General features: G+C 52.9%; 2 protein-coding genes across 12 annotated transcripts in view; one reads left to right on the top strand and one right to left on the bottom strand.

Annotated features, from left to right (window-relative positions):
- Positions 1-1,230, top strand: part of ST3GAL4 (ST3 beta-galactoside alpha-2,3-sialyltransferase 4) — a 32,653-nt gene extending 31,423 nt beyond the window's left edge. For all 7 annotated transcript variants that reach the window (XM_086678729.1, XM_086678723.1, XM_086678730.1 and 4 more), the window contains 2 exons: positions 94-237; positions 545-1,230. In XM_086678729.1, the coding sequence (XP_086534855.1) occupies positions 94-237; positions 545-631 (231 nt within the window). In that variant the 3' untranslated portion in view covers positions 632-1,230. The remainder of the gene's footprint in view (positions 1-93; positions 238-544) is intronic.
- An 11,588-nt stretch (positions 1,231-12,818) lies between these two features.
- Positions 12,819-27,469, bottom strand: part of KIRREL3 (kirre like nephrin family adhesion molecule 3) — a 554,399-nt gene continuing 539,748 nt past the window's right edge. For 2 of the 5 annotated variants that reach the window (XM_086678697.1, XM_086678698.1), the window contains exons 12-18: positions 26,640-26,740; positions 24,329-24,527; positions 22,746-22,781; positions 19,073-19,255; positions 17,507-17,616; positions 14,042-14,128; positions 12,819-13,463 (exon numbers count right to left, since the gene is read on the bottom strand). In XM_086678697.1, the coding sequence (XP_086534823.1) occupies positions 13,020-13,463; positions 14,042-14,128; positions 17,507-17,616; positions 19,073-19,255; positions 22,746-22,781; positions 24,329-24,527; positions 26,640-26,740 (1,160 nt within the window). In that variant the 3' untranslated portion in view covers positions 12,819-13,019. The remainder of the gene's footprint in view (positions 13,464-14,041; positions 14,129-17,506; positions 17,617-19,072; positions 19,256-22,745; positions 22,782-24,328; positions 24,528-26,639; positions 26,741-27,469) is intronic. The other 3 variants (XM_086678700.1, XM_086678699.1, XM_086678701.1) reach the window with 3 other exon arrangements.

Here is a 27,469-nt window from a genome sequence, read left to right as displayed (position 1 = left end):
GGGGATGACAGAGTCTGTTGCAGAGCGCTGGCCTAGAAGGCGGGGAAGGGAGAAGGGCTCCCTCTAATATTTCCCCACCCCCTTGTCCCTCAGAAGCCCACCACAGGCCTGCTGGCCATCACCCTGGCACTCCACCTCTGCGACCTGGTGCACATCGCTGGCTTTGGCTACCCAGACGCCCACAACAGGAAGCAGACCATTCACTACTACGAACAGATCACGCTCAAATCCATGGCGGTAAGTGGCCCCTGCTTCCGAGCTGGGTGGGGCGGGGCTGGGGACACTGGGTGAGTGAGAGTGGTGCCAGGGGCCCAGAGGTGGCTCGTGGTGAGGAACTCAGAGGGTCAGAACTGGAACCGAGACCCCTGGACTCCTGGCCGGAGTCCTCTGTGTCTGGCCACGCGGGTCCTGTCTTCCCTGTGGGAGCCAGCACGGGGAAGGGAGGTCCCGGAAGTGCAGGGCCGTGGGGAGCACCAGAGGCACCTTCTTGGGCCAGGGAGGTCCCTGGGAGTCCTTCAGTTTGCTTCCTTGGCTGTCTCCACAGGGGTCAGGCCACAACGTCTCCCAAGAGGCCCTGGCCATCAAGCGGATGCTGGAGATTGGAGCAGTCAAGAACCTCACCTTCTTCTGACTTGGGCAGGAGTTCTACCCAACAGTCTGCCTGCTCTGCCACCTGAGCGGCCCCATCCCTGGCTGTGGGGGTGCCTGGCACCAGCAGGACCTGCCTGGACTCACCGTCCCCCGTGTGGAGAGGGGTCCTGGTACTGGCCAGGTCTGAGATGAGGCCGTGCCCCGGGCTGCTCTTGTGGAGGCCCAATCCCTTCAGGGTGGAGGCCCTGGGGTGGTGGGAGGCCGTTCGAGGCATGGGGTCTGTTGGCTGTGGCATCCCTTCTCCACCAGCACCGGGAGGTTATTTAATGGGCTATTTAATTAAAAGGTAGGAATGTGCCATGGGCTGGTCCCATGGCATCTGGAAGAGAGGGCATAGTACAGTGTTCTGCCCGCTTTTTATAAAAAACACGAAAGTGCTGGGCCCACCAAAGCCTAGACCCAGAGCAGGCCTCCCAGGAGGGCAGGGATGTCCGGAGTGGGTGGGTGCCCTCCAGAGAGGGGCTGCTACCTCCCAGCAGGCATGGGAAGAGCACTGGTATGGGGGTTCCACGGAGAATGGGACCTCGTCTAGAAAAGAGGTTTGAAACCTATCATTAAACTATTTTTCCTAAAACGGAAGGAGTTGTGATACCCTGTGTCCTTCAAGTTGGGGAGAGCATGGATGGGGCAGTGGATCACGGCAGGGGGCCCCCTGTCCCAGCAGTAGACAGGGTTGCTAAAGACCGGCAGTGGCTCTGGGACCCCGTGGGACCCAGCGTAGGCCATGGTCCTTCCGGAAATGGTTACTGGGTTTGGCGCTCGGTGCCAAGTCATACGTTGTCATCCTGGTGCAGCCAGGCGAGCAGGTGGGGCCCAGAGCAGCCCGTCTCTGGACAGCCAGCCTGGCATCTTGCATCCTGGTTTAACGTTCCAGAGGTAGGAGGGGGTGGGAGGATGCCAGATGGGAGTGGCAGAACCCTCCCCCCACTCCCTGTCTTTCCCTCTCCAGACTTACGCTTCTAGAACCTCATGCTGGGAGGTGTGCGTCTGAGGGCAGGGGTGGAGCCAGACAAAGGAAGCCAAGTTTCCTTTCTCAGATTAAGTGGGAATCATAAAATGGAGTTTAGAGAAGGTCTTGCCAGTGGCCCAGGCTGCCAGGATGGGGATGGGCAGGACTCAGGCAACGTCTGAGGGATTTGGCAAGGCCCATCCAGCCAGTTGCCGGGCCAGGGGACAAAATGCTGTTTTCCCCGAGTCTCTAGAATTACGAGAGCCCTGCCATTTGCCTGTATCTCCCTGCTTTGTTCTCCATCTTCCCAGGCCCCACTTAGCTGCCAGCTAGGCATCTTGCCACCCCCACAGCTGTTCCTTTACATCTGGAGCCAGGAGGGAGAGCTGGAACTCCCCCCACAGGGAATGGGACTCACAGCTGTGTTCCTGGCTTTCTCGGAAAGAGTTGCAGCTTTGAGGTTTTGAGACAGCGAGGCTGGGTCAGGACAGATAAAGAGGGGCAGAGATTTGGGAGAAGCAGAGGCAGATGACATACTCCTGGACTGAGTGTCAGAGTAGCCTTGAAAACACCCAACCTCTTGCCACGGAACGGTCCTGAGGACCGTCACTGGCAATGGAATCGCCTGGTGTAATTGCTTGGCTAGCTGCTCTCCCTCCAGGGGAGAGGGGAATTCTGAAAGCAAATAGGTCCCAGCATCTGCAGCCGCAAGCCCCCTCCCCTCTCTACAGGGGCAGGCTTTGTCTCCCAGGCTTTGACCTGGGAGGAGACGGGGGACAACCGGCTGACTCCAGCAGGGGTGCGAACCTGTGCAGGGATCTTATCTCTGCTTATCCCTGATGCTTCCCCAGCGGCTTCTCGGCTTCTCGTGAGGGTATGCAAGGGAGTGTCCATTTCCCCATCCAGGGCCATTGAAAGTGGCTGTCAGCACATATGATCCAGCTGTCCTGGACTGGGGCCACTGCCTGTTACTGAACACGCCTAAACTTGAGCCAGAATCCAGCACACTTAGATGGGTCAGACCCTGCCCCCGCCTCCCCCGCAACTCCACACACGTGCATAAAGACACGGGAGCATTTTACATTCTTGTTGGGTTATGCCTCTAATGCCATATGCAGAGTCTTTCACACTGACATACTGACAAGGGGTGTGTACGGGGAGGGAGCATATACACCCAAATTGGTCACCGTTCCCTCTGGTGGGCTTAGCTCTCTCCAGGATGCCCCAACCCCAACGCAGAGTGAGTCAGTACTGGCCCAAGGTCAGAGCCAGGAGTGGAGCTTTGATGTGGAGTCGCTGGACGGGATTCTTTGGTGTTCTGAGAAAGGGACTGTCATTCTTCACTTAGCTCAACCAATGGAAATGAACGGCCTTCCAGCCTGCCTGGTACTTATTAAACATGCCCTGAACATGAGGCAGGAGGGGAAGGATGGAACCGGAGGGGAAAGCACTTGAGTGCAAGTCCACAAATTTGGGACACCAGGCTCTGCCACTTCATTCTGTACGATCTTGGGCCAATCGTTTCTTTTTTTCATTTTTTAAACGTGTATTTATATTTGCACATGAGAGAGACAGAGTGGGAGCGGGAGAGGGGCAGATAGAGGGAGACACAGAATCCGAAGCAGGCTCCAGGCTCTGAGCTGTCACCACAGAGCCCGATGCAGGGCTTGAACCCAGGAGCCGGGAGATCATGCCCTGAATTAAGTAGGACTCTTAACCGAGCCACCCAGACGCCCCTGGGCCAATCATTTCTATGTCTATGATCCGACTCGTATACTCATTGAAATGAGAGGGTGGGCCCAGCCAATGACCACTTATGCCAGAATTATCTGGAGGGTGATGTAAAGAATGGATTCTTGGATCGCATCCAGGCCGCTGGGGATGAGGCCCAGGAATCTGGAATTTTAACAAGCACCCAGAACCACTGCTCCAGCAGTCTAGACTTCAGGATGATCTCATGGCCTCTTTCAACTCTAAGGTCTGCGCGCACAGCCCATCCTAATCCCTGGTGTCCTTGAGCTGTGTTAATTAGACACGCGCGCCTTTCTCCCGCGGGCGGGTGTTCGGGCGCCGCGGCAACTGCGCTCGGCCTGCCCCGCCCCCAGCGCCGGTGGCCGAGGCTGGGGCGCGCATGCGTCGTGGGCGCGGGCTCCGGGCTGGCCTTGGCGGCTGTGGGAACCGGGTGGGGGTGGCCGAGGCGGAGAGGGGACCTCCCGCAGTCCGCCCCGAGGCCTCTCGGGGCGCCGCAGACCCCAGCGCCCCGCCTCGTCCTTGGCCGGCGCCTCCCTGGCAACCCGCTCAGGCCCCTGGCTACGGCTGCCGGGCTGCAGAGGGATGACGGGGCGGGCTACGGGGTCCGCGCCCTTCTGTCCCGGTTTGCTCAGGCAGGGCAGACCAGGGCTCCTCTGCCTCCCGCTGGGCCTCCTTTGCGTGACCTACGTTGAGTTCACCGCAGAGGCCGGGGTGAAACAGGCTTGGACAGCAAGGGAGCGGAAGAGATCTTCATCCAGTGTAGACTCTAGGACCAGCCCTCCTCCACAGAGGGGGAAACCGAGGCCTGGAGAAGCGAAGGGACGCCCAGCTCGACCACCTAAGTGGGCCAGACAGAGTTTAGGCCTTTTACGTAGCTCAGGGACCCATTTAAATGATACTCTATATTCACATCACATGGCGTTGCCTTCATTTTGGACAGTTCGGGTTTTTATTTACACTTTCCGAGGACATAAGTACATCCAGTTGTTTTACCCCAGAGGCTGTCTAGCTTATGAAAAAATTGAGCTTGGAAACAGTTCTGGCTTCGAGGCAGCAAGGTGTAGCACACACAAAATACGGGGCGGTGGTTGGATCGTGGGTTCTCCCTGCTGGGTCATGTAATGAGCCAAGCACCCCTCTGTCCCTCCATCTGTAAAAATGCATGCCTATCTCACAATGAGGTTCTAAGGACCTAATGGGAATATGGTTGGGAAAACATTGTGTAGACTGTAAAGTATGATATAAATATTAGGTTGGAAAGCTGCCTTGCATGGTGAAAAATACCAGAAAGCCTATGAAACAGGTGAGGTACACACATCTGGAGGGCCAAATATTTGCCCAGGTACTGAGTAACATGGCCGGTTAACAGAAAAGCCTTTGTCTTCAAATCACCCACAAGCTAAGTAGGAGAAAGTAAGACATTGGTGAAAATGACTCAACTGCAGGCTTGGCCTAATCACACAATGAACAGTGAGTTCAAAGTGTTCTCTGGTAGTGGTTTTCAAGCTGAAGTCAGTTGCCTTCCGGGTTTTTGGAGAGTGTGGTTTCTTGGGCGACAGGATCCATTTTGATGGCATGCGGCATACGACAGGAGGTTCCTAAACTCAGGTTGAGAAGGGCAGTGTCAGAGTTGGGACGCTCTCCTCTAGACCCTCTGACCTTTTTGATGGCTTAATGATAGCTTCAGAAAACGATTTGTTAGTTTTGAGTATCCCCATGGTTCTGTGCCAGATGCGGATCCGGGAAAACTTTCCAACTTAAAGGTTTAAGGAGGGACGGACGTGTGAGTGTCTGTAGTGATAGCCTGTTTTCCTGTCCAGTTCCTTCTCGGTGAGTTTACCTCTCCTGTGAGAGATTTTGGGGATCCTGTGCCCGAGCAGTGACCCTCGAGTCTCATTAGGTGTCAGATTTGGTGTAATCACTTTGTGTAAAGTGATTACAGAGAGCTGGGAGCAGGTGGGACAGACCACCGTCCTGTCTAGGAGGGTTAGCACAGAGGATCTGACAGAAGTTTTAGGGGGAAAATGAACTTTTGGGGGTTGATTTCAGGGTCCCAAGGAAGACCAACAATTTAAAGCCCACCCACCCCTCAAGAGAGGCATGGCTTTCTCTCAGGACTGGGAGGGTGGAGCTGGATGGACGCAATGATAGAAGGCTCAGATGTTGAAATCACCCCAGGGGATAGAAGTTGGAATTACTGAACTAAGCTATTCCAGAACCATCTATTATTCTGAGGCTTCCTAAAACACTGTTTACATACATCACCAACTTTAACACTTAAGGAGTATCTTCTCTTGCTTAAAAATGTGTTTCTCTCCTGGGGGAAAAAAAAAAACCTCACAAGAGTAGAAATTAGAGTCTGGTAGGGAGATTCTCTCCAGTTCAGTTCTCTTTTCTCTGTGGATTTATGTCCCACTGATGGAGACCCTGCTTGGCAGGAGAGCTAGAGAAACTTTTAAATTAAAAGTCAGAGAGGAGGTTTTCATCCAAAAATCCCTTCTCCAATTCAGTATTTCTCTCAAGTGCAAGTCAATTAGTGTCATCAATATCCTGCCTACTCATTGGGCAGCAGGGCCTTTTAATTTCCTTACCAAAGGGGTGAAAGTCGTTTCTTTTAATTTAATCCCCCTGACAATGTCTTTGCCTAATCGAGGGTGACCTTCAAGGGGATGAATCCCCATATTTAGCTCCTATCCCGAGTAGCACTTTTCCCCTTGCATAATTGGGAAGAGATTTCAGAGAAGCCCCAGTTAATTAAGACCCAAATTCTCCCAAAGAACACCTGTTTCCTGAGACTTCATTTCCCTTGTCTTTGAACATTAATACTTTAGAGTCACTGCACGGAGGACAGTTATAAGGGAGCATTAACTGAATGGTCTCATAGCGTTCCAAGATACTTACAAGGGTTAAGAAGCAGTGGAAACATCCACTCTCGCCACTGTTATTCAACATAGTGATGGAAGTCCTAGCCTCAGCAGTCAGACAACACAAAGGAATAAAAGGCAAGGAGGAAGTCGAACTTCCACTCTTCGCAGATGACATGATACTCAATATGGAAAACCCAAAAGATTCCACCAAAAAACTGCTAGAACTGATCCATGAATTCAGCTAAGTTGCAGCATATAAAATCAATGTATTGAAATTGGTTGCATTTCTACACACTAATAATGAAGCAGCAGAAAGAGAAATCAAGGAACTGATCTCATTTACAATTGCACCAAAACCCATAAAATACCTAGAATAAACCTAACCAAAGAGGAAAAATCTATACACTGAAAACTGTAGAAAAATTCTGAAAGAAGTTGAAGAACACACACACACACAAAATGAAAAACATTCCATGCTCACGGGATGAAAGAACAAATATTGTTAAAATGCCGATACAACCCAAAGCAATCTACATATTCAATGCAATCCCTATCAAAATAACACTAGCACTCTTCACAGAGCTAGAACAAACAATCCTAAAATTTGTGTGGAACCAGAAAAGACCCTGAATAGCCAAAGCAATCCTGAAAAAGAAAACCAAAGCTGGAGGCATCACAATCCTGGATTTCAAACTGTATTACAAAGCTGTAATCATCAAGACAGTATGGTCCTGACACAAAAACAGACACACAGATCAATGGAACAGGACAAAGAACCCAGAAATGGACCCACAAACATATGGCCAACTAATTTTTGATAAAACAGGAAAGAGTATCCAATGGAAAAAAACGACAGTCTCTTCAGCAAGTGGTGTTGGGAAAACTGGACACGACATGCAGAAGAATGAACCTGGACCACTTTCTTACACCAGACACAAAAATAAACTCAAAATGGATGAAAGACCTAAACGTAAGGCAGGAAGCCATCAAAATCCTAGACAGGAAAACAGGCAACAACCTGTTTGACCTCGGTTACAGAAAGTTCTTACTTGACATGTCTCTGGAGGCAAGGGAAACAAAAGCAAAAATGAACTATTGGGACCTCATTAAGATAAAATCTGTTGCACAGTGAAGGAAACAATCAGCAAAACTAAAAGGCAACCAATGGAATGGGAGAAGATATTTGCAAATGACATATCAGAAAAAGGGTATCTAAAATTTATAAAGAATGTATCAAAATCAACACCCAAAAACCAAATAATCCAGTGAAGAAATGGGCAAAAGATATGAATAGACACTTCTCCAAAGAAGACATCCAGATAGCTAACCGACACATGAAAAGACACTCAACATCGCTTATCCTCAGAGAAGTACAAGTCAGAACCACCTCACACCTGTCAGAATGGCTAAAATTAACAACTCAGACAAGAACGGATGTTGGCAAGGATGCAGAGAAAGAGGATCCCTTTTGCACTGCTGGTGGGAATGCAAGCTGGTGCAGCCACTCTGGAAAACAGTATGGAGGTTCCTCCAAAAATTAAAAATAGAACTGCCCTATGACCCAGCAGTTGCACTACTGGGTATTTATCCAAAGGATACAGGAATGCTATATCAAAGGGGCACATACACCTCAATGTTTTTAGCAGCACTATCCACAATAGCCAAAGTATGGAAAGAGCCCAAATGGCCATCGATGGATGAATGGATAAAGAAGATGTGGTGTATACACACACACACACACACACACACACACACACACACACACACAGGAATATTACTCGGCAGTCAAAAAGAATGAAATCTTGCCATTTGCAACAGCGTGGATGGAACTAAAGTGTATTATGCTAAGTGAAATAAGTCAGTCAGAGAAAGACAAATATCATATGACTTCAGTCATATGTGGAATTTAAGATACAAAACAGATGCACATAAGGGAAGGGAAGCAAAACTAATATAAAAACAGAGAGGGAGACAAGCCATAAGAGATTCTTAAATACAGAGAACAAAATGAGGGTTGCTGGAAGGGAGGTGGGTAGGGGCATAGGCTAGATGGGCAAGGGGCATTAAGGAGGACACTTGCTGGGATGAGCACTGGGTGTTATATGTAAGTGAGGAATCACTAAATTCTATTCCTGAAATCATTATTACACCATACGTTAACTAACTTGGATTTAAATTAAAAAAAAAAAAAAAAAAAAAGCAGTGGAAGGAGATTCCTTTGCATAGCTCGGGCTCCCTGATCGGGAAGCTCCGGGGTTGAGGATGTCCCAGACCTGGGGGTGGGCCGAGTAGATTGTTCCAGAGAGGAGCTCTGGGAACATGGAGTGGCACAGGGATGTAGACCACAATTCAACCATGTAGCTTGTGAATGGTGTATATTCACAAAAGGCCATTTAAAGACGAGGGCCGGGTAGGAGCTAAAAAAAAAAAAAAAACAAAACACAAAAAAACACAAAAAACCCCAAGACCCTAACAACCTACAGGGCCTGTAATAATGAAAGCTTTTCGTGTATGTCAAAGACTTCGCCATTAGAGAGGAGCGGGGAGATGGACCCAGGAGGAATAGCAGTTAGAGAGAGAAGGGATGATCCTCCTCTCCTTATGACAAAAATGTATGCATCCAGGGAAACAAATCTTTATTTTTAGAAAGAAGACTCGCTTGAAATTTTCTCATTTCCCCCAGTTTATGACCTAGTTAGGAAGAATGAGACATGGGGGGTTGGGGAAAAGACGATTGGAGCCTTACTGTTAAGGAGAAGTAACCATCAGAGTGAGAGCTCTTTCTCAGTGATTCTCGAAGACTGCTTCTAAGTTTGAGGCTAAAGCTGCAAATGGCTGGTGTACAGTTACATCTCCTAAAAACAACTTCGATAAGAGGCTTTTCACAGACTTTTGTAAAAGGGAAGTAAGATGTAAGATTTAGCTGAGATGCCATTGGGCTACGTCTAAAATGTTTCTTTAAATAGGCACACCAAGCGGTCTTTTAAATAAAAATCTATGCGGAAATACAGTTTCTATTTCAATACGTATACTTCAATTTTAATAAAGTTTATCGTGTGGAGAAGCTTCCTAAAGCATAAACCAATGGCAGGACTCCCCTTGGTCTTTTTGTCTGGTGCCCTCCTAAACTGCACATACGATACCTGGGCAGAGCTAACGGAACTTGGGGTGTGTACCTTGTGATTTCTACTCTGATTCCATAATAGCAAACGCCCTGCGTCGCCTGTACGCCTCCAGTGCAGGCAGTGAGAGACGGAATGAATTCCTGTTGGCTCCTTTTCTCCAGGTCTGAGAAGCTTCCCAAGCACTGCATCATGTTTGTTTTCTTTTCCCTGGGTCCTCTCCACTCCGGAAGCGCAAAGGCAGCTTCGAGGCCTATTACTTAAGAGCACTTGCTACAATCAGCGTCATCAGAAACGGATTTGCTGTGGTATTCTAGCTCACCACGTGAGGGTGCTTCCTGTTCCATGAAAGTTGAAGAAGTACTGGAAATGACCCCGGGCTTTCCAGACTGATAGCGAGCCTGAGAATTAGAAACCGGGCTCCCATCCAGGGACTCGGAGCCAATAATGAATTTTAAAGCTATCAGAAAACTGGATACTGGCCTTGGTAGGGGTGGGGTGGGGTGGGGGTGGGGGTGACTGGATACACAGCATAGCTTTGTTTCCCAGGAGTTGAGGTCTTTCCAGGTTGCCTGGGGACTTGAGGTGGAGGATGCCGGTCCCCCTCCCCCCCCCCCCCCCCCCACCTTCCTAACGGAGCTGTGGTCCGTCCTTGCTTAGCCTTCCCACAGCAGGAATGAGCAGGTGGCCTTTAGCGTCGGCCATTTTCATCATATTCTGGGATGACAGTGGCCTTGAGTTTGCGCTTCGGATGGAAACATTTTGTAGTGGAAATCACGTGTGTCTAAATGTCACCTTTGCCGCTTGTTAGCCCTGTGACCTTGGGCAAATCTTTTGGCTTCTTGAAGCCTCATTCTCCCGTCTGTAAAATGATGATCCTGTGTAGAATTCTCAGGGTTAAGTATGATTACAAATGTAAAGCACTCATTTCGGTTCATTTGAAATCCCCTACAGGAGAGTTCAGGGCTTCCCTCTGCCTGAAAACTTTTTTTTTTTAAGCCCTCCCTTTACCAGTTTCTTGCAGCCTCACTCTTCAGCAGGAAGTAAAGGGGGCTGGGGACAACGGAGGGGTGTACGGAGTGCAGCCTCGGCTCCTTCTCAAGGCCCCAGCTTTCCAGAAGCTCCAGGCTTCTGTGTTCTTCTCTTTCACCAAGGCCTGACTTGTGACCTCCTAGCCCTTCAGCAATTCTTTGCTGTACTTGTGCACTGGAGAGAGCTTGTGGGGTTGGGCCCTGCATGGCTGAGTCTTGACCACGCAGCCCCTGTGCTCCCTGTTTGTCTGCCAATGATTGTCCATGTTCTTACCCTGGAGTACCTGATGATCAAGAGGGAGAGAGCTCTTCCTGTTCTATGGGAGAATAGGTTTCTCACTTTTTCTTCCGGTTATTGTCCTAACCTGGGGTTCCAGGACAGAATGGGTATCTCCACCTTATTCTGAGAACTGTGGATTGGGTGTGTGACAGGGGCAAGGGGTCAGGGGCAGGGTGGGTGTGGTGCGGTTTAGCAGGTAGATTTGCCACCCAGGTTGAGGAAGGCTGGAAGGATTAACAAACTAATCTTGAGTCATCTTCTTTTTATATACCATGACATTTGCATCTGGTTTTAGATCTTTGTTTCTTGTTGGCAGGGGCAAAACATGTCCGGGAAAGGAGAAGGCTTGTCAAGGTTAACCTCGAACACGCGGGGGCCAACATCCTGGCCTCTGTGTGCGGCCAGAATGGTACTAGGAGCAGGATGGGGACTGGGATGTACACCGACATTTCTTCTCAGTTTCCACCCTCTTGGGCTTGGGGGCTGCAAAAGAACTTATCTAGGGAACTGGAGAATTTTGAAGCAATAGGAAATATGGAAGAAGCAGAACACTCCTCTGGATGGAGGTGCTATGAGAGTCATATAGAGAACCTGTGGTTGGGGCCATCCAAGGAATCAGTGCATGGAAGGAAGCACAGACTTTTGAGATGAAGGTTCTCATGATGGGTAAGGATTACCGGGGAAGGTTGGAGAAAGAGGGTCTAACCTAAGAGGAACCTCCCCCTGTAGGGACACTGGGTTTTCCAAAGTTCCATTTGGATCCTGCTCCTGAACCAGCACTCTAACTTGCCCGTACCTCTCCACCTGACCTGGTCTGCCATCGCAATCTCCAGCCTTCCATTCAAACAAGGCCATTCTTACAGTATTGGAATCGCAGAGTGTTTGGTGACATAGACTCTTTGAAGAGGGCCTCCTGCCCCGAACCCCTAACGGAAGCAGCTCCCTTGCAGAATATTGCTGAGAGACAGGCCTAGAATGACCCCTTCAAAGCCCAGTATGGCCACGTTGCCTCTGAGCTGAACATGGTAGGGGTCCTGTGTCTGCACGCCCTCTGGCTTGAACCCGACCACAAGGAGAGGAGCCTGCTGTAGGTGTTATTGCCAGTGCAACCAGAGCCATCACCTGCTTTCATTATCTGGGAAAACCGAATCAAAGAAGGGCAAAGAAGCGTGCGTTCCCAGAGCATACCCTGAGCTCTGGGCTTCTTCCTGTGGCTCTGCAGGAACAAAAGGACAGAATGGATTTGTTGGAGTAAGGGCCCTAACATTTCTTTTCAGGTGGTGAGTAGGTGGGGTGATGGGTAGATACACTCTCTCTTGCCCGTGGAGTCTTACTAAAGACAGGACCATTGTTCCTTGTGTGGATCCAGGCCCCTGGAGATTCATCAGCTGAGAAGGGGAGTCTTACCATTTTAAAGACTTGACCTCTGGTCCCCTCAAGGCCCAGGAAACACTCTCTCCAATGACTATTTGAAGAACCCTGGCCAGAGAAGCTCTCACACTGCTTATATTAACTCTGATTGTGCTGTAGGGCAGTACACGAAGCAGGGGTGGGTGGGGAGGCTCTGAATTGCACAGCCTGGCAAGGGGCATGTCCCGAGAGTTTCCCCAAGTGTTCCCATGTTCCCTCTTGCCCCTCCCTCGCCCTCCCAGGACACCAGTCTCTGACTGGCCCAGTCCCACCTCAGAGTTCAGAGGCCTCAAGTCCAAGGACAGAACTGCAAGAGTATGGACACGAAACACCGAACAAATTGGGGGTGGGCCCGCGGCCAGTGCGGTGGGAGAGATGCTCCAGGGCCATTTTCTGACTTCTCAGCATCCAGGGTCTGGGTTCTGAGCAGCTGGGGGCACTGGGGTCTCTGGGCAGCTGAGTGCTGGGAAGCGCTTCACCCCCCTTTCTCCCCAGGGTTGTGGAGGAACACAGGCACAGGGGTAGGGCTGTGGGGCAGCAATATAGAGCTCAAGGGGAGGCCGGAGAGCAGACGGCAGTTTCATTAAAGCAAAGTTATAGCTGCCTCTAGAGCCTGTGGGAGGGGCCTCCGGGAAAGGGGTGGGGACCAGAGTGTCCGGTAAGGAGCACAGCGCACTCGTAATGCACTCCTCTGACCATGTAACCGCCCCCTCCCCCCCCCCCCCCCCCCCCCCCCCCCCCCCCCCCCGCCCCTGGCACGCTGCAGCTGGGGACCCGAGTTTGTGCTTGATCAGGGCTTCGGAGGAGGGTGGCGGCAGAGGCGCTGGGGGCGGGGGGCTGTCCTGGAGGCCGCCGCCTCTGGGGTCCTCTGCGCAGCCCCCGCCCCGCAGTCTCTGGGGAGCCAGCAGGTGGCGCGGCCCCTTCCCCCGCCCTTCCCGGCCTCCGGGTCTGGGATCCTCAGACGTGAGTCTGCATCCTCCGCTGCAGGGGTCGGCTGGGGTCAGAGTTTTGGGAGGAGGACTGGGAGTGGTGGGAGGAGGAGGCGGAGGCCTTGCTGGCCTTGTCGAACTGCACGTAGCCGTCCTGCTTGCCGCTGCTGCTGACGCTGCTGTCACACTGCGTGTCCAGGAAGGAGCTGCTGTCGCTGAGAGAGCCTCTCTGGAACTCCCGCTCGCAGAGCTCGATGGACGAGCTGCCCATGCCCAGCACGAACCTCTGCCCGTAGTCGTACAGGCGGCCCTGGCCGCTCAGGGTGCTGTAGATGTTGGTGAAGGACATGCCTGTGGGCACTCGCTGCTTGCCTGCGGGACGCAGGTCCGGCTGGCAGCTGCTTAGCGAGATGGTGGGCGTCGAGTGGTGCTCTTTGAAGGTGTTGACGCTGTAGTAGCCGTTGGTGGGGTCCTGGGAGGGGGCCAGAGCGAGAGCGGCGTCACTGGGTGGGCAGTGACCGTGAGGGGGGCTTTCTGGGCTGAGCCAGTCCTCTTTTACACAGGAAGGGCTGAAGGAGACTCAGGAGGAAGGGGACAGCTGGGGACATGGCGGGGGGGGGGTGTTGCTGGAAGGAGCAGCCTGGTGCCCGAGGGGAGGGGGCTGGAAGGTGTTCAGGGGCCAACAGGGAGGCTAGACCCCAAAGGGATGCAACCCGTGGCTCTCTCCCCTGGCTATGTGTCACTATGTCAGGGCAGTGCAAAGCCATTTGAGAACCAGACTCTGTCTCTTGTTTTTGTCCAGAGCATGGATACTTAGTTTAAAATTTTTTGTTTGTGAGGAAGCTGTAGGAGAGAACAGTGGGACCCCAGCGTTAACTCTCTTGCCTCCTTCGGCAGATGAGTGTCTTGGCTTAGGCACCTGTCCCCACGGTGACCTCTGGCCTCTCTCGGTTTCCTGTCATTGTTTGTCTGGATCTGAGGCTTGGGCATCGGAGGAGCTCCGAAGACCGGCTTCCACAGCTGGGACTTCTAACCTGCCACTATTCTTACCTTCAGGTTCTGAAACTCCTTCTCCTCCTCTTTGAGGACCTCCAGCTGCTTCAGTACTGAGTCTTGTTGGAATTCACCCCGGTCCATCTACAACCCAGAAACGGCCGCTCAGTGGATTGGAGGTGGGCTAAACGTTTGCTTCCCCCAAGGAAAAGATAGAGAAATGAACGCAAAAGAGGCTGGTCATCTCTGCCTCCCCCTCCCCACCTCCTCTGGCTGCCTGGCCCATGGAAGGCAGGTAAAGGAGGCAGGAGGAGACTCCAGATGTTGTCATTGTTCCCGAAGCCCCGTCTTGAGAGACAGAGAGAGACAGACAGGAGGGGTAGAGGTAGGGGTGGGGGCCGAGTGGGGGAGGGGAAGTTTGCTAAGACCACACTTTCTTCCCTTGGGCTAGATACAGCATCTCACTTGGATGATTCCATTCAATCCATGGAGCATGTACTGAATTGTGGGCCAGGCGTACGCAGATTGAGGTGCATGAAGATATAGGTGTACACATCAGGGAGCTGGATTTGTAGATAATTATAGGACCTCGACTGCTGGGCACTGAAGGCTTAATGAAGGTTTTTGGAAAGAATCACAATGCATAACTACCTGTGAGATGCTGGCAACAGGGGCCACACCTGTTATTCATAGCAATGACTTGAATGTCCTAAGGGTTTTCTTCTTAGCAGAGGCCAAAGAACCTAGGGGCAAGGATCACTTCCTGCTTCTCTTTGGGTCCCCAGCACGCCCGGTACAGCGCCTTGTATATCGTGGTCATTGACCAGAATGGTTTTGGAACGGAATCATAGGCAATCATCTTGATTTGTCATGCCTAGCGCAGTGCCCAGTATATGGTAGGGCCGTCACAAATGTCCTGTTTCTGTTGGATGGATGAATGAAATGGCATAGCTCTAAATGACTGAAAATTAAAATAACAGACTGAAGGTGGAGAATGAAGCATGCTTGGCACACAGTGGGTACATGAATCTGAATAACCACAGTGATGCTTATTTTGTGGCACACAGATGCCTCCCCGGCGTCCCTTCTGCACGTGACATGATCTAGGACAGGCTCCCACCCACTCTCTGAGCTGGGACGTTTCTTGTTCCTTGTGACTCACTTTCTTGGTCTCTTTCTGGAGCCTCATAAATCAACCAGAGGGCTTCCATACTGTTTCATTCCAGCCAATGCTCTGGTTCTGCCTGGATTAGAGTTCTTTCCTCCCAGATTCAACTTCTAAGCCTGCCCCCCCATCAGGCTTAGAAGAGCCATACAGGGGCCTGCGGGTAGAGGGAGTCAGGGAACTAAGGTCTCCCCAATGGGAGGCTTAGGGACAAAGCCCTCAGCAGGTCCCTCCCCCTCCACCCCACCCAACCACACACACCCTCTTAAGCGACTGCAGAGCAACCCGCACTCTTTTAGAGACAGTCTGAGGCAACCACAAGTGAAGGGAATTTAAGGCCCTGTTTGGGATGGAGGACAGGCCAGGGTCCTTCCACACCAGCCTTGATGAAACCCATCTACGGAGACCCCCATCCCTTCCCGGATCTAGGCTCTGGTTTCCACTCTTGTGACGTCAGGCGTCAGGCACTGTGTTAGGCCTGGGGGAAAGAGACATGCAAAGACTTGGGAACGTGCCCTTGGTAGAACTCCGAGAAAACTGGGGGGCTGACACGTAAGCAGAACGATGCACTATAAAAGAGGAGCAGGCAAAGTGTTGGGGGGAGAGCAGGAAGTGCGTGGCTCTTCCTGCAGGGGGAGGGCAAGGACAGACAATTAGGGAGGAGGTGACATTTGAGCTGATTTTCATAGGAGAGTGTGAAACTCAACAGACAAAACCAACAGGCAGAGGGAAGCGCCTGTGGAAAGCCTCCAAGGTAAAAAAAGACTCAAAGGCCAGGAACTGCAACGTTTTGGAATGTCTGGAGGGCTGGGTGCGTTTCGTAGGAAGATGGGGCTGGAAAGGCCAGCAGCCACCTCTTGATGAAGGAAGGGCCTGCTGACATGCTTGGTGGTCGGACTTTATCTAGTCGACACGGGGAGCCGCCGAAGGATTTTAAGCAGGCTAGTAACAGGATCCGATTTGCATTCTAGAAGGACCCTTTTTGGTGGACTCTGGAGGGTGGGCTGAATCAGGTGGTAAAAAAAATAAATAAATAAGGTGGTGAGACCACTAAGCCATTTTGTAGTCCAGGGAGCCACGATGAGGCCCTAGTAGGGAAGTGATGGTGGGACAGAGGCAAGGGCACATATTTGAGACAGTTTTTTGAGGTGCAGTTGAAAGGACCTGAGAATGAGAATTAGAAAGAAAAAGACCAATGAGGAAAATGTCTGTTCGATTCAATAATGTCGGTGAGCATCTACCAGGAACTGTGAGGCTCTGAGACACAGGGACGAACAGGCAGCTCGCTCACCGTCTAGTGGAGACAGGTAAGGGAAGGGGTGATTTCAGAGCCACACACGGTGGCTCACGTTTCTTGAGCACTTAACTGTGTTCCTCGGGCTCCAAGCCCTTTCTGCGTTTACCCATTCAGCTGTCACCACCTCCCTGTGCTCTATGACTTTCATCCCCACTTCACAGATGAGGAGACTGAGGCACAGAGAAGTCCATGCTTTCCACGCCCTTGCCTGCTGCTGCTACTCCAAGGTATTTTAACCATGACATAGTATGCACTAGAGTTTTCTAGCATGGCTTTCCAGATTCCTGCTCGTATAACTGGGTGGATTACCGTCTATCAACGGGAATCAGGAAGAGGAGGGGCAGGCTTAGGTTTGCTGGAAAAGTTATGAGTTTGCTTCTGGTAAGCAGTCTAGTTTCCGAAGAGGAACCTATGTTTCTTGCAGACTTTTTGGGGGGAAGGGGTGGGGGAAGGGCAGGGCATGTACCAAATATCTATAATATTCATGTGTGTATAGAATTATGTATAGAATACATATGTATTCTATACTGTGCCTGGGTGGCTCAGTTGGTTGAGTGTCTGATTTCGGCTCAGGTCATGATCTCACGGTCCGTGAGTTTGAGCCCCGTGTCGGACTCTGTACTAACAGCTCAGAGCCTGGAGTCAGCTTCGGATTCTGTGTCTCCCACTCTCTCTGCCCCTCCCCTGCTCATGCTCTGTCTCTCTCTGTCTCAAAAATAAATAAAAACATTTAAAAAATTTAAAAAAAGAATTATGTATTATGCGACAACAACGTTATGGCAATTTATGCATATGTCTTGTCTCTCTACCGAATAGTCAAGTTCTTTGAAAGCTGGGACTACATCTTCGAGTCTCCCAGAACACCGAGTGCAATGTAATAGACGGACGACAACTCATTGTTGGCTGAGAGTAGGTGTCTGACCTATTATGGGGGGGGGGAGGGCACATCTTGACTGATGCTCTACTTCTGGAGAGCATCCAGGCGACCAAGAAGCCTCTGGAACCAGGACCTTCAGGGCATCGAGATCGGGGTGGGGTGGGGATAAGATGGCGTTCTCACCATCAGCTGCTTGATGGTAGGGTGTTCCTCAGCCTCCCGACCAGACGCAGGCTCTTTGTGGACAATCTCCACTCGGATGTCATTCTTGGCCGACACAACCCCTTTGAGATCTGGATGTAAAATAGGCAAGGACAGATGACAGGTTCAGTCCTCATCCTCAGGTGTTAGGGCCTGAGATGTCGAGCCCCTGCCGCCCCCGCCACCCCCAGGGCTTACCCTTCAGTCCCTGAACTCAGTGGCTTCAGGCTCCCCGCACCGCCCCCCCCCCCAAGTAGAACACCCGTGTGGACGTGCTGTGGGCTGTTGGGGCCTCAGCTCTCTTCCTCTGTTGGCCCTACTGCATGCATTTCGGCCTCTTGCTACTGTTGTCCTGGCTTCAGACGCCATCCACATCCATTTGCTTTACAGAGCTAGGTGCTTTTTATCCCTCTCAATTCTCACCTTCTTCTAGAAGTCTTCTCTGGCCTACTCTACCAGGCTCTGATCTCTCCACGTAGAGAGTCACAAATCTTACTGGTAGAAAGGACCTCAAGGTCCTGGGGCCAACCCCCCTTGCCCAAAGCGGAAACATCACATGGACCACATGGGGTGGTCCAGTTCCTGTGTCAGTGTTTTCACAGTGGAGGTGTTAACGCCTTCTAGAGGGGGCGGCCCATTAATCCTCTGGAGAGCTCTGTCAGAAAATTCTTGCTAAAACATTCTCCCCTGTAATTTCCACTGAGAAGGGGGTGAGGGAGCTTCTAGGACCACCTCACTGGGGGAAGTCAAGAGGGCCAAGGCTGCGGAATTTGCAGCGGAGGAAACCTCGTGGGGGACATCCAGCTTTCTTCTAGTACATGAGAGCTGCCGAGCGGTAATCAGGCTTACTCTGATTATTCATTTTGTGCCTTAGAATCATAGAACGTTAGAGCCCGGGGGGCCACAAATGTCACACCATGTCATCCCTTGCTGTTAGACATGAGGAAACTGAGGCCTAGAGTAATGGTGGCTTGCCCAAGCTCACATGGTGGAAAAAGGTAGGGTTAGAAGACCATGTCTCCACTGTTTTCCTCCACTCAGCCATCCCGTCGGACGCTTCCACGCGTGTGTCTGTCGCACGAAACGTCAGAGCTACGGCCGGGGTGAAACTCCAGGCACACGTGATTCTTCAAGAGTGCACCCGTGCCAGAATTTTATTGCTAGTGGCTACAGACCTTTAAAAGTCTTCACAAAGGGATTCCTTGAATGCTTCTCTGCACCCGCCCCCCCCAACCCCATGTGTAGGTGACCTGCCTTTCTGGTTAGACTAGCAGAAGTCGGAGGGGGCAAAGATCAAACCACCTCTCCCCCTCCCCGCCCTCCCAGATTTCTCTGCCTCCTATGCAGCCGCACGCGTTCCAGCCAAAGTGCTGGCTGACTGCCTTGTCAGAGTTCCAGTTCGGTCCAGTTCCACATCAGCTGAGAGCCCACTATGTGCCAGACGATACACACAGCACTGCACGTACAGAGGTGCAAACAAAGACCCCATCCCTGCCCCAGCAGCTCACAGCACCATTAGGGCCCCCTGCTCGTTGCACTCCTGCTTACTTGCTCTCCGGGGCAGTCTAAGCCTGGCCTTTTTCTCTGTCCCCCTCCCTGAGATCCCGGGGGTCCCTCCCGTACTTCTCTGGGAGCGCGCACAGCAGAAGGCCACGATGGTTGCCATAAGGACGAGGAAGGCCACGCCGGCTCCTACGGCCACCCCGATGATGACGGCCATCGGCACAGACTCTGTGGGAGAGAAGCCGGCGGGGCTGATGAGAAATCCAGGGAAGCCGACTCTCCCTGCGGGGGCCTTACCCAGGGTCCTGGACCACTGCGCTCAGGCCCTCCTGGGCAGTGCCTCGCGGGCCTGGGCGGGCATAGGCCGAGTCCAACAGGGGTCAGCTCCAGCGGGACTCAGGGTGGAGGAGGGGTGGGAGGATAGGGGGAGGGCAGGAGCAGGGGCGGGTGGGGAGGGAGGCAAGCAGACACAGGGAGGGGCGGGGCGGGGAGGGCTAACGGGAGATGAGAAGCAAGGCTGGGTACTGTTTAGCTCCCCTCTGTGCTAAACCAGGAATACTCTGTCGGGCAGTGGCTGCAGGGGCCTGCTGGGCATCAGGGTGGTAGCCGCCAGAGGCCCAAGTCTGAGGTGCTGGGGTGGAGGGGGTTGGGGGGTGCATGGGATCGCATCTCCCCCCTCCCACCTCTCTAAGGAGAAACTATCCTTTTCCTCGAACCTCCCCACCCCCCAGTCCTCTTGGGCCAGTGCTCTGGGCATCTAGGCAGCCCTCCGGGAGAGAAGCCTCCAGCTAGGCAAGCCCTCACTCCCTGCTGAGTTTCTTTCGCAGTCTAGCTCCCTAGCCCAGTAGAGATGCAGAAGGGGAGGGGCAGGTATGGGGGGAGGGGTGTTCCAGATAGCCCCGGTCCTTCTGTGGCTGCATATGGGCCGGAGCACAGGATTTGGAGCCCTGAAGAGTTCCACTGGGAATAGAATTAGAAAATGCGGGGGCAGGGAGACCTTACAGCCTGCTGAGTCCAAGCCTCCCATTTGTAGATGGAAACACTGAGGTCCAGAGAAGTCATTTGACTTGGTCAAGGACACACAGCTACAGTAGAGCCAGGGCAAATCCAGGCTTCCTCTTGCTCCCTACCTAGCTCTGTCTGCTGTATCACACAGCATCCTCTAAAGTTCACGTGCTTGGTACAGCCCAGACTCCATCACTTCTTCTGAGAAACTTACTTCACCTCTCTTTTCTCTAAAATGGGATAATTATAGTACCCAACTCAGGGGGGTTGTTATGGGGTTTAGATGAGTGAATGCAGGGGCGCCTGGGTGGCTCAGTCAGTTAAGTGGCCAACTTCAGCTCACGTCATGATCCTGTGGTCCGCGAGTTCGAGCCCTGCATCGGGCTCTGAGCTGACAGCTGAGCCTGGAGCCTGCTTTGGATTCTGTGTTTCCCTCTCTCTCTGCCCCTCCCTTACTCTCGCTCTGTCTCTGTCTCTCTCTCAAGAAATAAATAAACATTAGATGAGTGAATGCAGGTAAAGGCCTTGGAACTGAGCCTGGCTCCGGGTCTATTCGAGTATTTTCTCCTGTTTCTGTATGGGAAGAAATGTAGCAGGTCAGAACCTTAGATGAGAAGAAAAGTCCTTTTAGAGCCTCCCTGTCCCCTAACCTGTCCCACATCGTCAGTGTGGGTGACTGCAGGACGTCTAGGGATTTGTCTTGGGCTGGGGGTTAGCCTTTCATTGCTGTTGTTTGCTTTAAAGCAAGGAAGAGAGGAACAAGCCCTCAAGCTCCGGCCTCTGGATGCAGCAGGGCGGGGGGGGGGGGGTGGTGGCGGGTGTCTTCCCCCCAGGGGGAGCAGGTGCCTGGGGATGACAGTATTGGTGATGATGCTGGTACTCTCCTCCCACCCCAGGGTTATGCACAGTAGTGCACTCATCACCTGCCTCTTGGTGGCCAAGATCACTGTTAGAGTGACAGGGGAGGGGACAGGAGAAGGTGGATGTGGAGAACACTCAGGGATGAAAAATGGGAAGTGTTTGGGTTGGGCTCAACACTCAGAAGTGGAAGAGGGGACCAGAGCTCAGTAGAACTCAGACCCATGAGCTTGCTTTGGGCAAATAAGGTGATTCTATCTCCAGGTTTTAATTCTTTTAGGAAAGGAAAGCTCATTGGTTCTGTACTTTTGACTTTTATTAATTTGCGTTTGATTTAGTTCCTCCTCGATTCCTAGTGAGTCTCCTTGGAAAAACTGGAGTCTTGTCTCAGACGAGCTCAGAGCCAAAGGATGACCATGAAAAGTTCCTTAAGCTCTCCATACCTCAATATTCTCCCATAAAACTAGAGAACCAGGCAATGAATAGTATCTAAGGTGACTTTTGACTCTGGCATCCTGTGAGGCCACCTTTCCTCGACTTGTTAACAGCTGGGAAGGCACCGACTTATCTGGAGAACTGTTCCTGAGTGGGCAGGCAGGGGCAGAGAGAGAGAGAGAGAGAGAGAGAGAGAGGGTCTGCTGGGAACAGGGGGACCACCGGGGTGGCATTCCCTGTGCAACCCGCTTGTGTATTTTCTCCTTGCCTGGCTCCCTGAGGTCTGCTCTAGGCCACCTGTGCAGGTTTTACTTCTCGGATGTCCCCTGGAGAGGGCCTGGAGGGAGGGGCGGCCTGCTCAGCCTCTCCTCCTTCCAAGGAGGGGGACTGGACTCTGCCATGAAGGAAGGTGTCAGGGACTGCAGATGAGTGTGAACAGACACAGGTGAGATGGAGACAGGAAGGCGACACCACCTCCAGCGCTGGGAGTGGCTCTGAGGGGTGACAGGGAGAATACAGCAGGAGCTGTAGTGTGCTGCCTGGGAGTTGGCCTGTGCCAGGGCTGATGCTCTTAAAGGGGCATGTCCGCCCAAAGGGGAGGGTGTGTGGGCCCCACAAGGAGTCTGATGAAGGAACTGGCAGGGCCTAGCTCCTTCAGGGTCCATGTGGCAGAGGACCCCCCACATCTTCCTTATGGTCTTTGTCGGGCCCCGTGGAGTCTGGCTTGCAATGCCCTGATTCTCCCTTTGGGTTCCCGCTTGGACAGTCGGGGCAATGGTCCTCCTGTGGGGTCCCAAGACAGAGCCACTGAATCCTGGGAGCCCGATGACCGCTTTGCTGCTGGGAGCCTAGAGAGGGAGGCACTGCCCAGCAGCCTCAGCAGGATGGGTGCGATGACAATTCCATGGGGAGCTGTGTTGGGGAAGGGGGACAGAGGCAGCTGAGCAGAAAGCATGGATTAGCATGGATTATGCAGCCAAGGTGCTGGGAGGCCCTGGCATCCTGGGAAGCACGGCCAAGCTGGTGATGATGTTGAGAAGCAGGAAGAGTCAGGGAGAGCCTGGACACAGAGGGAGGCCAGGCCTGGGGGCGAGCTGACCCGAGAGGGGAGGAGTGGGGCTTCCAAGAAGAGAAGGGATGGGAGGGACAGAGGGGGAGGAGCAAGAACCAATGTCCTGGGCTGCGAGGAGCCTTTGGGCTCTGGTGGCAGTGACAGAGGGGACAGGTCTCTGGAGTCCATGGACCCAAGCTGGCTGGGAACCCCTCTCCCTGCTCTGGCTGCACTAAAGCCTGGAAGCGGGGGGAGGGCAGAGAAGTTAGTGGCCTGCGCAGGCCTCCCTCCCCCTTTTAGGGTCCCTCCCCCACTAGCCCAGAGGTCCCTTCCTCCCCGCCCAGGGAGCTCTCATGTCTCCTTCCGTACCTGCTTCCAGCCCGGCTCCCGACTTCATTTCCGAACCTGTTTGGAAATAAAGCAAGCGTCCACAGCCAGGGCCTGGCTGGCCAGGGTGGGGTGGGACTGGGGCCGGCCATCTGGTGGGGACTGGGATGAGGGGCTCCCTCCTCTCTCATGGTTCCGGGACCATCCCACAGACCCAAGCTAACTGAACTGAACTTGGAGTTCTTTCAGACTGACTTAGAAGAGACTCCAGAGCGGGGGAGGGACCAGAGAGAGAAGTTAAGCTTGGGAGGGTGGGAGTGTCTGGAGAGGTTGGGGTTTGAACACTAAGGGGAGGGCATGGAGGTGGGGGCACTGAGGGGAAGACATGGAGGGCAAGCAACGGGGAGGGGGCGCTGGGAGGGTTTAGGATGATGTGTAGATGATAGTATGCAAATTATGTGCAAAGCATTATGCAAAGCAGCACCTATTAGTGAAGAGGTGTAGGGAGACATTGATCCACAGGGTAGCGCTGAGGTCCAAAGGGTCCAGCTGAGACCACCTGCTGGGCCCAGAAACTCTTGCCGGGGCCTGACAGCCTGTGGGTGAGCCTTCATCTTGGAGGAGTCAGACACCGCCAGGGCCGAGGACCCCGGACCGTCCTGTCTGCCACAGACCGAGTCCCCTGGCAAAGGGGCAAGATGTGCCGCCCGTCCCAGGACCAGCCGTCCGCTGAGCTTCTGGGAACCGCGCTGCCGCGCCCCTCTGAGGCTCCCACCCTCTGGTCCACATGAGACCTTAGAGCAGACACTGGAGTACTCAGCATCTCCCTGACCAGGAGCTGGGCAGTCTGTACATGAGGCCACAGTGGGGTGAGCCTCGTTCCTCCCCTTTCTCCTCCTCCCTCTCACGCACCCAGCAGGTCTGAGCCCTCCTGCCCAGCGCTGCCCTCTGACGGGGGGTGGGGGGGGGCCTTCAGAGCACAGTGGTGTGTGTGTCTCCTATGTTCCTGGAGGAAGTACAGGTGATCTGAACCTGACCCCCCAAGTTCCGGGGACTGGGGCAGCTCCAGTGTTGCCCCTCAGCCTAGCATGTGTACTTTGGGGGACTTTCAGGTGACCGGACTGGCTTGTCATCTTAACAGGCTAGGCTAGGCTCCCCAACACATCGCTTCCGGTGTATCCCCGCAGGGACAGTCCTCAGTGGATCACACACCCCTAAGGGCACTAGGGAAATGCCAAGTGCACAGAAGCCAGGGCCCTTAGAAGCTGCTGGAAGGCTGATCATGGCAGTCAATTTGGCTTGCTCTGTGGTCGGTCACCTATCCCTAAAACGTTGCCCTGAAGAACCATCATCCTCAGCAGCTTTCTCCCCGTCTCCTTTCCTGGTGTGGGATAATGGCTTTGTCTTGGGGGACCTGGACCAAAGAGAGCCCCTTCGGTGACCTGACCAAGGCCGTGTAGCACATTAGGAAGAGCGCTGTGACTTGTCCTTGGGCTCAATCTGCCTGTAGCCTTAGCTGGGCTCTGTCCCCTCAGGACCCCGGAAGACCTCGCCTGGGGCCCTGCCCTAGGTGGGGAGGGGGTCTGCTGGTCCCATCACCCCCTGGTGGCCCTGGAGGCTCCTACCTTGTTCCTTGAGCCGGATGATCTCCGTGTCAGAGCCGAAGCTGTTCCAGGCGGTGCAGTTGTAGATGGTCTGGAAGTCAGCCCGAACGATGTTGCTGATGGTCAGGGTGGAGATGACCCCCTCCTCGGTGCTGACCGTCTCCACCGTGTAGCGCCCCGACGTCCCGGACTCCAGCACGTTCTCCTTCCAGGACCAGGCCTGTCCAAGTTGCTCAGTTAGGAGAAGATGCCTACCAGAGCCACCATGCTGCCTCCCAGATGATATTTCCATCGTCTTAAGGGAAGCCTTAAGTGGGTCTGCACTGGGACATTTTCCAGGCAAACAAGGAACGCTGTGACAGCGATTGGAGCCCTCCCTCGGCTGGCCTGTGCGGGTACCACTGACCCTGTGCTGCCCTGGCAGGTAGCGGCAGAAGACCAGCCCCAGAGTGACTGAGCCTCATCTTGTGAGAAGATGGTGGTCAGTGCAGGCAAATGCTTGGAGGGCACTGGGGAGCCAACAGTGCTTTCTCATGCTTGGGGTGGGTGACATTTTGGACTGGATCATTCCTGGTTGTGGGTGCTGTCCCATGCACTGAGGGAAGTTTGGCACTATCCCTGGCTTCCACCCACTCGATGCTGGTGGCCCCCTTCCAATTGTGACAAACAAAAATGTCTTCAGACAATGGTAAATGTCCCCGGGGTGGGGGTGGGGGGGCAAGATTGTCCCAGTTGAGAACCACTGGCCAAGAGTCAGAGCTCTATGAAGAGAGAGATCAAGAGTGAGTCGACTATTCTGCAATGGGCATGTGTTACAGTTATCATTTAAAAATTTTAAACACGTTTATTTATTTATTTTGAAAGAGAGAGAGCATGTGGGAGAATGGGGGGAAGGGCAGAGAGGGAGAGAGAGAGAATCCCAAGCAGGCTTCACCCTGCCAGCACAGAGCCTGATGTGGGGCTCGATCTCACAGAGAGTCGAAACCAAGAGTCGCGCGCTTAATTGACTGAGCCACCCAGGTGCCCCTCATTTTAAAATATTAAAGAGTGAAGCGAAAGGGGAGGTGTAGGTATCAGTTCTATGGGTGAATTCTTGCAATTTTTGTGTGAATTTTTGGATGGTGAGTGAATTGAATGCCCGAGAAAGCATGTAACAGCAATAATACTCTGATAATAATCGGAGTTTACAGAACGACATCTTTAGCTTTAAAGCCTCAGCAGCCCAGCCTCTGGCAGTCACAGGCACCTGTTGTTCAGTGCGCGTCCCCTACGCCCTCCCTGGCACCACCGCACTGTGGGAGGGTCGAACAGCCCTGTGGAGCTGACCCTGGGGCAGTCTTCTATGTCCTGATAGAATAGATGTCTGTCCTAGGCAATGGGGATTTACTAAAAATAGTATCTGACTCCCAGGAATGCTGGAAAATGCTCATCTTTGTTTTCCTGCCTGGGCTTGCACCAGTTTCCGATGGACTTGGGTGAAGACCCTTGCTTTTGCAAACGCAAACACCCAGCAGGGCCAAAGTGTGAACTCTTCAGGCTGCCTTAGCTGCACTGCGGGCGTGAGTTTTGAGGAAGGGAGGGGAAATGGAATGATACTTTTAGAGGCGAAACCTTGATAAGTCGGGTAGGGCTCTCCGTGGGCATTAGGGCAGTGGAGGCCAACATAGAAGGACTCTAGGGCATGCAGAAAAGGAGTCTGCGGACTATAAACCATACTCTTTAAGATTTTGCCAAAGTTTGCCTTGAACCCAGGAAAGGGAAGAAATCACCTGGCTTTTTTTTTTAAGTTTTTTTTTTTTTTTTTTTTTTTAATGTTTATTTATTTTTGACAGAGAGAGACAGAGCATGTGCAGGGGAGGGGCAGACAGAGAGGGAGACACAGAATCCAAAGCAAGCTCCAGGCTCTGAGCTGTAAGCACAGAGCCCGATGCGGGGCTCGAACTCACAGACCTCAAGATCATGACCTGAGCCGAAGTCGGACGCTCAACTGACTGAGCCACCCAGGCGCCCCTCACCTGGCATTTCTTTCAGCCAACCTCGCTTGCCCCTCTGCTCCCAGCATGCAGATTTTGCTTGGAAGCATTACTGTTAGGGCACAGCTGGACAGCAGAGTTAAATGCACTTGCAGATGAACCCTGGGATCACCTTGTCTTCGTGACGCCTTTCCAAGAGACACAAGGCGGGTATACTTTCCCCCACAGAGGACAGGAAGCTTGGAGGTTGTGCACTGACTGGCCCGGTGGTTACAAGCTGCGGGCTGAGGTGACCCGCCAGGCCGCTGGCTGTGCTGGCAGAACCCCAAACCCTCCCCTCCCGGCCCCAGGGCACTTACAATTCGGTCGGGGGGCGGCGTGCTCCGGATAAAGCACTTGATCTGACCCTTCTCCCCGTGGAGGGCATGCTGGGTCTGGGTGCTGGAGATGATGGGGGGTCCTGTGGGGGAGACAGCATCACATCAGGGATTCAGGAAAGGCAGGTTCCCTGGCTGGACCCTTCTTGGGCTTGTTCAGAAGTTGATCCATTAATTCAAGTATTCAGCAAACATTTACCGAAGGCCTGTATGTGTAAGGTAAAGTGCAAGGCAGGAGACTCGAAGATAAATTAAGCGTTCAGTCATAAACCTCTCAAGGGATGACGAGTGAACGCTTCTAAGTCAGAATGCCCAGAAGACATAAATAACTGTAATAAAAGGTGGTGAGTGTTCGTACAATGGAGCAGTATGGATGAAGTGCTGACCGACTTCAGAGGAGAGAGAATTCTGCTGCCTGGCGGATGGTGGGGAAAGCTTTATGAAGGAGGTGGGAAACTGAGAAGGGAGTAGGGGAAGTGTCCGGGAGGAAAGCCACTAAGTAATGCTGGCTCTAATGTCACCTCCGCCTTACCCAGGGGTTTCCATTTTCAAGCCATTTTCCCCCACGGCCAGGAGAGGGTGCTCTTGCCTAACAAACCAGGAGTCCTCGCAAGGTTGGGCAAGCCCGGGAGGAAGAGAAATAAATGGTGGGATGTTGTTCCTCTACCAAGGGGAGATCACATTGGGGATCACCAATGGCCGGACATGTTCACAGCTCTCATCTCTTAGGTGTCTTAGGAGAGCCCGTGGTTCATTGCTTTGCCTGCTTCCACTTACACACCAGGTGAGACCACGCTCCAAAGCTGATCCTG

The sequence above is a fragment of the Puma concolor genome, chromosome D1 (assembly GCF_028749965.1).
Source record: "Puma concolor isolate L17-30 chromosome D1, mPumCon1.1.hap2, whole genome shotgun sequence".
NCBI classification, from domain to species: Eukaryota; Metazoa; Chordata; class Mammalia; order Carnivora; family Felidae; genus Puma; species Puma concolor.
Note: the sequence above shows the minus strand (reverse complement) of the source record. Positions and strands in the feature narration are given on the sequence as shown.